Raw genomic sequence first — 10283 nt, forward strand, 5'->3', positions numbered from 1 at the left:
TATTTAAGGCAGACATTATATAAGTGAAATAATTTTAGAAAAAAAAGATAGTATTGCAATTTTTTATTATCATATAAATTAACATTTTGTTATGTCGTGATTGCGAAAGAGATATGAAATACGAATACATAAAAACAGTATTAATACATTCAACAAGTAAAAATAATTAATTTAGGCTGCGTCACTGGCATCATTTGGTGAACGTACGTCGTCGATCTTCAATATCATTTTTACCAATTGAGTCGCCAAACAAATTTGTTGAGTTTTGCTTGCTAATGTTTCAATAACATTTTGCACTTTCATATCTGCAATATATGAATATTTAATTTTATTGTCAATTGTAGATTTTAAAAACATTATTCGACATAAAAATGAATAATTACCTGCGGTTCCGCGATTTAAACAATCAATTCCCAAAGATGGATTATCTTCTGTTAATTGTCGTGCCTTTATCTCTGCAAGAGCATCTACCGGGGAAAGACCTGAATTTTCTGCCAATGCCATTGGAACAGCTTCCAAGGCCTCGGCAAATGCACGGAATGCATATTGCTCTAAAGTACTTATCTTATCGGCTTGTGCTGCACATGCCAATGCACACGAAATTTCTGCTGCACCACCGCCGTACAAAATCTTTTTATCTTTGGTATTTAATACGTTGCGTACCGTGCACAATGCATCGTGAATGGCACGTTTAGCTTCTTCGATAATCTAGATTAAAGAAAGAAAGAAAGATGAAGTAAAGCTTTTACATATTTACCCTGTATAAGTAATTAAAAGCTTCTTTTGTATAATTCTAAACACTAAGCTGTAGCATGAAGACGCATTTGATCAATGAAATAAAGATACATTGAACGTTATTAAAATCATATTATGCATTAATTTTGCAAGGTGTCTGGTCAGTAAAATGTATAAAAGACACGACTGAAATTCTCCTTGCTTGAATTACATATATCAAAAGTATTTTATGAAAATTTCTTACCATCTTATTACCTCCACGTATAAAGATAGTTACTGCACGAGAATTTTTACATTCCTCAATAACGAGCATTTTGTCTTTGGTAGTACCAAAAGATAATTCCCTGACAACACCTGCGTAACCAAGTTTCTCTGGTGTTAATTCCTCGAATCTTGGTACGATACGACCACCCGTTGCAATAGCAATTAACTAGAAAATATTATATTTTTGTATAATCCGTATTAACAACATTATGTTAATATACGAATATAAGGCAGAGCCCTCAGATCTCATAATCTTATAGTCATCAGAGACACAGCAAAAGTAGGAGCGTTGGATAGATAATTCAAAAAGGATCCTTTTATTTTTATAACAATTAACATGACGTTAAATGGTAAAACAATGCAAAGATCATATGAATCAAAACAGACCAATTTTCCTAACTTTTACACCTCCTCCAGTACACTTTGTCATCATTGGGCAAATAAGACATATATATATATATACAGAAAAAAGATATTACTACTGTGTATGAAAACTTACTTCTATTTCTGGACCGCCAACCCATCTAACTGCTGGTAAATCATTTTGCAAAAGAAGATGATTTGCTTCATCGTCAAATCCCCATTGACAAATGGCAAGAGTTGTGCCAGCATCTTTAACTAATTTTACCATTTCTGTAAATTTCTCTCTTTCATATTCGCGCAATGCTCTATAGTCTTCTACCGAAGTGACGTCAAGCTTATGTTTCGTCTTGGGTTTTGGTGGTTCAAAGGGACAAGTTAAGATTGCTAATTTGACATTTTCTAACCTCTGAAAAAAATTATTAACATCGAAATAATTAGATATCAATTTATAAAGTTTCAAACAGATATTATATATATATATATATATATTTCATAAATCATATGTATTACCTTTGGCATCTGAGGATGACTGAAATCTTTGTCAATAACTACACCACGTACTAATACAGTATCTTCTAATCTACCACCAACTTTTCCTTCTATTTTGATTAATTCAAAGTTAACGTCCCATGTAACATGATCATAGACAGCTAATACGGCATTCACTGCAATTTCTGCCATTTGTCTATGGCATTTATTGATACTAGAAATAAAAGCATATATTATTTAGATCATGGTTAGAATAAATAGCAAAATTTTTAAAGGTAAAAGCTGTCACAAAATGAATAATTACATTTTAGAGCCCAGAGATGTCATAGCAATCTTGATGTAAGGTTCTAAATTTTCTACACTATCTGGAAACTTGTGCGTAATTGTTTTAAGATGATCAGTTGCACATTTAGCAGCCATTTCAAATCCATCCGCTATTCTTATCGGATGTATTCCTTTATCTAATAATTGTTCAGCTTGTTCTAACAAAGCACCAGCTAATACAACTACTCCAGTGGTACCATCTCCAATCTCATCGTCTTGAGATTGAGACAATTGGACCATTAATTTTGCAACTTCATGGTCTACATCCATATTCTTCAAAATTGTAGCTCCATCATTGGTAACGGTAACATCTCCATCCGAGCTTACCATCAACTTATCCAAACCTTTTGGACCCAAAGATGTTCTAAGAGTATTAGCCACATTACGGGCTGCTAATATATGCGACTGAAAATGCAGATTATTATTTATTATTTAATTTTACACACAAATTCATTATTATTAAAAGTTATTTTTAAAAATCGAAACGTCTTATTTTATTATAAAATGGAGCAAGAACGTCACGAATACCAAACAGATTTCCTTTTATGGGTAGAAAATGATCTCATTGATTTCATACGCCGATGTATATAAATGAACATTACTAAAGAATTAATTGAAAAATATATAAGCGATTCATTTCGTTCAAATAAATTCGTTTAAAATTAGAACAAAATCTTTCGTATCTTAAATAAATAATAAAAATTGTATTTGTTTCAAAATTGAATTGAAATAATGCCAAGCCCAGAATGTCGCCATTACGCTCTTCACATGGCTAACTATAAATTTGAGTAAATATCGAAATAAAATGATTCATTCAAACTTGTATAAAACACAATTGCGATATAATATATGATATGAATATATAGTTTATAAATATTATAAAAGATATATTATATTAATGTCTGAATTCGTACCTTAATAGCGTCGATACCGGTTAATCGTTTTTGTTTCTCTTGATCTCTTAAGATGATAAATGGACGACCATATTCATCAAACGCCACAGTTCCCGGTATAGCAGTCATTTTATTTTAATTTTCAAAACAATTACTTCTCGAATATTATAGAATTAAAATATTTATTAAAACGTTGTAATCCTAATAGTTCACGCTCCCAAGAAATCACTAATGACGAGGATAGCACAGGAAAGAAGGAAGTACATCACAATCCTTGTGGAAGTGCATCAAAATCCTTGTGGAAGTGCTGCCATCTTTTCCTGCATCACAATCTTTGTGGAAGTGCTGCCATCTTTTCCGGGTTGTTCAACGAAGAAGCGGTAAGTTTAAATTATCCGTCGATATTCGATTTTTTGTCGAACAAGTGAGTTATATTCAAAAATGGCAAATAAATTTATAGAAAACTTGTCAATTTTATTGAAAATTGATAATAAAGCACTAATATTCAGGGTGGCCAATCGATATTATTTGCCATATAATATTTATTATTATTATTATTTTAAACAATAAAGCAAATTTTTAATATTCAAAAAGAATTTAGAAATTTAGACAAATCATGTATATCTTTAATATTATTCTATTTAAGTATTTTATTTCATTGATTTTAAAAATTATAGTTCCTTCTTAAAATTTTCTTTTAAATAAGCAATCGATGATTGATCGAATTCTTTAAGATTTATTTTAAATGTTCAAGGAGAAAAGATATACGAATCGAAGTACTGATAGGAGTTTTCAAATTTATTTACTATTCATCGTTACTTCACATTTATTACTATTAGAGCTCTTTAATGTTGTATTGTTTGAACGATACATTTATTTGTGTATTAGATAGTCTCACACATATAATTACTTTGGAATTAATTCATTCAATAGAGGTACTTTTGACTCGAAGCCAGACACGGCCAAATTCCTTAAATTCTATGATACATCGTACGTATGAACATTCGATTTTTTTTTTTTTTTTTTTTTATACACTTTTCCGCTTATACAGTTGTTCTAAATATATTTCGAATCTTCCCTCGTAAGATCGAGTATCTTATATCTATGATATGTATTTTTATGCAGCTCATTTTTTCATTATCGTTTCCTTACATCGGGAAGACAGAAGGTAAAGGGTAAGGACAATTATAAATAATATCGTTGTAGACTAATAAGAACATATACTATCGTTATAAATTAATAAGAAAGATGAATATAATTGTTTAGGCTTCTTGAATCAAGTTCTTTGACAGAAAAGAATTTTTTTGTTGGAAATTGCATATCGAGTATTACATACGTACGACATAAAAAAAGAACGTGTATAGACTATATGTGTATATATTATATGTATATATATATATATATGTATATATATATATATTATATATATGTATATATATATATATGCCTCGAGAAAATATATGAATACTATGCAAATATATATATATGTATGTGTATATGTATATATATATGTATAGCTTAATTATACATACGGATCAAAGATAAAAATATAATTTCGATATAACATTCATATTTAAAACATTCTTAATGCTTTTAGGCATTCGATTGATATGTTTGACTTTTCCTTATGTAATAATGTTAACACTTTTGAGTATATTTAATTTTAATTTATAAGTGTATATATATATATATATATATATATATATATATGTATATATATATATATATAATATATGTATATGTATGTATGTACGTGTCATTGAAAATTATAGATATGTATTCGGACTCTCGACGACTCTCATCAGTAGCGTAGAAACAAGGAATCATTATTTGGAAAGACGTACGACAAGGCGACAGGTACTCTAAGCATTTCAGAAAGGTTTTCGCGAGCGCGCGTTTATGATCTTTCATCATTTCTTTAGTTCTTTTTCCTTTTCTTATTCTTATTTTTTATTTATTTATTACTTTTTTTTTTATTTTTTGTCTCTTTTTTTTTTGTTTTTATTTTCGTTTACGCTTTCTCTTCGTTTTAACATCACGAACGCATCTCAGATCATGTTCATGCGAACATACGTCTATACAATTAACCGACGTGTCACATACATATTTATATATTATCTTAATTAACAACGCGATTTTTCCCATTTAACACGTGATATGTGGCAGAATGATAATTCCACAATCGATATTACGATTTTATCAATTTTCTTATCCCCGTTTCGCCGTAGTTGATTCAACATTTTGACTTTAATTCGCAATATAGATAAAAACGATAGCTCTCTCAACAAAATCTAGAAGAACAAGACTTTCCTTGATACGTATATTTTGGTATAGCTCGTACGTTATCACTTTCACATAAATATATATAAGTATGTATGTAATTTTTTATATATATATATATATATATATAACATAGATATATATATATATATATATATATATATATATATATATAAATATATATATATAGTTATGCCGTGTATTACACCGATTAACAATATTCAGAACGATTAAGTGATATTTAATTCAGAAAAGACGTCTATATAACAACACGTTACGATAAATTCATCAAACATCGATTAAGTTAAATACTAATTCGCGTCTTTGTCACGTTTACTTTCCATTTTGAAATATTTTAGTTTAGTTCCTTCACCACTGAATACGAAGAACGTTCGATTATACCTTTTCATTTGATATAGAACGTGAAGAAAGAAAATTACGATAATCTGTAGTCTATACATTTATTGTAAGACTTCCTAACTATCGATCAGTGTTAATAGTCTCCCCTTTCGCGTACAATTTTATCATAGACGAATTCAATCGATATGATTGAAAAGGCGAATATTATTAATCGATCTATAGCGATCGAACTTAGAATTCTTTTACACATTTACAAAGAGCAAAGGAGAATCTACGAGACGGTTTATTGCCTGCAGAATGACTCGGAACTTGTTCGTTCATGGCGTTGTTTGCGTTTTAGAACGATCGAGAAGATAAAAAAGTTGGAAGGAAAGATCGAAAAGAAAGATTTAGAAGTATCGTCTCGTGTTCTCGACAAAAACATTCTGCAAGCAACCGTTCGACAAGCAGAACGAAGGAAGGATTTTCTTTCTTTCTTTCTCTTTACGAAAAAGATCATCGTACTTGCTTTATCTTTAACGATATAAGATGACGGTCCAATGTGATATGTATCCGTATATTATCAGTCATAAGATTAGGAGAAAACACAGGAAGGCGTCTCGTATCGTCACCCAGAATTTTCAAAGTGACTTAAATATATCTCGACGATCTCGTAACGTTCTTTCCTTTCGTCTCTTTTACGTTTTTCTTTCTTTTTTTCTTGTTTTCTCTTTTTCTTTTTTTTTTTTTTTTTTTTTTTTGTTTTTTTCTGTTGTTGTTGTTTCGCCAGTTATACCGTTGAGATATACTTATCAACTCGAAGTGGAGTTCATGGAATACGAACGGGATCGTCGTAATTGCGTTAAATCGACATAGCTTATTATCTACGTGCTTTGGTGGAGGAGAATTTTGACGTTTAAAACTCTTCCAATCGTCTTCTCTTTTTATCTTTTACTTTTTACCTCTCCTCCTCGAAAGCCAAAGAAAGGGATGAGATAGTTTAGGCGAAGGGTACTCGTTTAAAAAGACGATTCCCTTGTCCAGTGATACGTTTCTCACCGGAAGTATATTGTACGATAGATTTTATTTGGTCCGTCGCAACAGGGCCAATGCATACCAAAGGATCTTTGAAGTAAGAGCAAACCTAAGGACAGAAATATGATATATTTATATTTTAAAATCCCTATCGTTACGAATAATTGATAATTAATTTAATTACCTTTCTAGTCGTTTGTCGATGTCGCCTCTGCAATTGACAACACAAGCCACGACCGATATCACATTCACCTGACATGTTGCATTCCTCGTCTAAAAAATGCATCATTTACTCAGAATAGAATTTTTATTGATAAAATTACGATTAGAATTACGAAAAGGATCCTTACTGTACTGTTTGTTTGAAGTAACCGGTGGTTGACACGATCGAGTTTCTCCTCCTGCTATATCAGCACACATCAAACCTGTTTCACAATCGTTATCTCTTCTGCAAAGTTCACCCTGTTTTAGTCCGTAAGCGAATAGGCATGTTCCAACGACTGAAATTTATCAATTACGAAATTTAATTTGATAATGATCGATTTAAACAATTTACGAAACAATTTTTATACTTGTTTTATTCATAGTATATAAATATCCTATGTATATATTAGATATATTAAAAATAATATTATTACGTAGAATTACGTAGAACTGTGTCAAAATTGTAATTTTACTACTTGATAGCTCTCCGTTTATTCTCCTTTATAGCATTTAACATTTTACCCCACCTTGTTTTCATGCATTTTATGTATAAACGTAAGTTAAATCAATTTCTTTTTCATCGTGATAAAAATTTGATAAAAGTACTTTTATATAGGGTGTTAAGAAGAAAGGATCCAATACTTTAAGGATTACTAACGTACGTTCGTAAATGATAAAAGTTAATTTACATACGTCGAAAGGATTGCTTGTTAGCATGTACATTGATTAAACATAATTTATCGATTAGACACCTATCGGTAAGTATTATAGGCACATATCGACGAAACAATAAAATGACATTAATAGAGATTTACCACCATCAACGTTGACGCAGACCGAACCAGGACAACAATGTTCATTGGCTGTGCATTTCTTCTCGTAACACGGATCGTCCGATTCTTCTTCCAACGAATCCCCATAAGAATTTCCATAACCTCCCGAAAGTGGTCCCTTTAATTAAAGGAAAAAAATGTTTCGAGTTATATAAAATTTTTATTTCCAAAGAGTATTTAATCTAAGAAATAGAATGATTAAATTCACTTAAATTTTGTATTCAAAACAATAATTTCTTTCGTACGAGATTCTTGGGAAATTAAAATGGTAAAGAAAATTTTAATTAAAGTTAAACATTAGTCTAATTTTAAATGTTATTTTAATTCTCTCAGTTGTGTAAATCAATATTATTCAATTGAAATTATAACATGTTTACATAGCCGCGAAATATGTGCCAACTTTTTTTATAACGTTGAGTAGTTAGTTTAATAATTTTTATTCGATCTCGTTACAACAAGAATTTTTTTCTTGTCTCTCTCTCTCTTTTCTAATAAAAAGAGAGAAGATCAAAGGTTAAATCTGCTACATTGTTACGATCGATCCTGCGAGGAAGTTCAAACCGTTAGTGACGGTGACACAGCTTGAACTTTCGAGTTACCTTGTCTCTCAATATTTTTAGCACTTTCTCGACTTTATTGAGTTTCTTATTTACGAGATAACACGAGCTAACTGATATTAATTCATTGCAATCTTAAATTCCAAGTAGTTAAAAGCAAGAGCAAGTCACTTTTCATGTAGAATAGTTAATTCATCTGCATAAAATGTATTCAATACTTAATTGGATCATGTAAATCGTCTGTCAAAAAAAAAAAAAAGTAAAAAAATCATAATAATTGAAAATAAAATTGACAATAATTAGACTCGATGCAGAATCAATCTCAATATATAATTATCAATGGTTAAACGTAATTAGTGATTGCTTATCGTGAATGCCAGTGACGTAATTCGAACGTAGCAACGCCAAACTGTATATGCAGTAACAAGAGAAAGAGAGAGAATGAGAGGGGGAGGGGGATTATCGATCGAAGGTATTTTGCGTATTGCGACAAAAAACACAATATGTCCAATTTGTGTCCAGATTTGAGTAACTTCAATGAATTTTTATTATAAAAAAAAAAAAAAGAAAAAGAAAAAGAAAATAGACGAGAAAAAATGGATAGTTTGATGATCTACATACCTGTAACAGTCTCGATCTGCTCAAATAACCACCATGTCCACCATAACCGAGGTTGGAAAGCATCTCGGGACTGAAACGATTAAAAAGTCCACCCCATGCATCTACCCCAAAGTGCATCGTGCTCATGAGAGCTATCAGAGCCACCGTGATACTCGCTTGCATCTTCATCATTCAGTTCTCTCCTTTTTTTTTTATATCGTAGGAGTTTGTCGCTGAGCGCTCTATAAATGAAGCATTATTGATCGAAATAAATATTTATCTTAAGAATTAAAATTATATAAGAATGAAGCAATTGCAATTTGAAACTTCATTTAATTTCTTTAAATTTCGCTGATCAAATTGAATGATTCAAAAAAAAAAAAAAAGGATTCAAGGATCCTTACATTGTATCGATTCTGATTCTTTCGAGGAATGATTTCATTTCTTATTTTATTTTGATCACAAACATTTAAAGTAAGTACATAGATCTAACATAGTGATTTCTTCTTACATATTAGCATTACATTTGCGTGACTACGACGATTTTGTGTTCAACGTAACAAAATAATCAACTTGATAAAATATAGAAATATTCTTAACAACGAATGATATAACACGAATATAATTATTATTCAGGATACGAGTCTCTTTAATACATTTTTTATTCGTGAAAAAAATCGAGATGCATTTAATATAAATATAAAATTATACAGGATACTACAGACTATTTATTTCAAAATATTTCGACTTTCAAATGAAAAGAAAAAAAAGGAAAAATAACTTACGAAAAAAAGGAAGAATTACGAATTGTTGAAATTTATAAGCAAATTTTTCAAAGAAGCAATTTCAAATTGTTAATGATATACTCTACAAATCATATTAATAATTAATGAAATAATTGTGTATATTATAATATAGGCTTATAAAAGATGATTTTGAAAGAAAAAGAATTATTGAAAAAAAATAAAAAAGTGACTCACATTATTCACCTGCGCCAGGGCCAAGCTTTTAATTCGAATGACTGACGATTAGTCGAGTTGATGTGTGAATTGTGGCGAGAGCAGTCACTTTTTTATCAGCTCGGGGAGATCAACAAGTCCTCTTTGATGTTTGTTGGAGGACTGAGCTGAATCCTCGCAACCTTAGGTAATCTATACTTCTACCTATTCGCCTTCCCGTCATACAAGCGCACCCTATATATATAATGTTGCGCATGCGTTTGCCATCTTTCCCTATATTGTTTTCCTTCTTCGTCTTCCTTTTCTCTCCCACTCGCCTACGTGATATTTCATCCATTCGCATTTTCTACTTCCTATCGAAGTTTGCACTGTTTGCAAAATGATAAGCCATATGAAGGGATAAAAAAG

General features: G+C 30.5%; 2 protein-coding genes across 2 annotated transcripts; both read right to left on the bottom strand.

The window, feature by feature from the left end:
• Window positions 1-48: 48 nt before the first annotated feature.
• LOC124430302 (T-complex protein 1 subunit epsilon) lies at window positions 49-3367 on the bottom strand. The gene is made up of 7 exons (XM_046976645.1): window positions 3090-3367; window positions 2156-2580; window positions 1873-2065; window positions 1499-1768; window positions 980-1165; window positions 384-708; window positions 49-305 (listed from the first exon to the last, which is right to left on the bottom strand). The coding sequence occupies exons 1-7, from the start codon at window positions 3195-3197 to the stop codon at window positions 172-174; spliced, it is 1641 nt and encodes a 546-aa protein (XP_046832601.1). The 5' UTR covers window positions 3198-3367; the 3' UTR covers window positions 49-171.
• Window positions 3368-3845: 478 nt separating this feature from the next.
• Window positions 3846-10082, bottom strand: LOC124430356 (prohormone-3). Its single transcript, XM_046976787.1, has 6 exons — window positions 9897-10082; window positions 8938-9158; window positions 7742-7877; window positions 7073-7222; window positions 6907-6995; window positions 3846-6831 (listed from the first exon to the last, which is right to left on the bottom strand). Exons 2-6 carry the CDS (start codon window positions 9106-9108, stop codon window positions 6688-6690), a joined length of 690 nt encoding a protein of 229 aa, XP_046832743.1. The 5' UTR covers window positions 9109-9158; window positions 9897-10082; the 3' UTR covers window positions 3846-6687.
• Between the last annotated feature and the right edge of the window lie 201 nt (window positions 10083-10283).

This window comes from Vespa crabro, chromosome 18, assembly GCF_910589235.1.
Source record: "Vespa crabro chromosome 18, iyVesCrab1.2, whole genome shotgun sequence".
Lineage (NCBI taxonomy): Eukaryota > Metazoa > Arthropoda > Insecta > Hymenoptera > Vespidae > Vespa > Vespa crabro.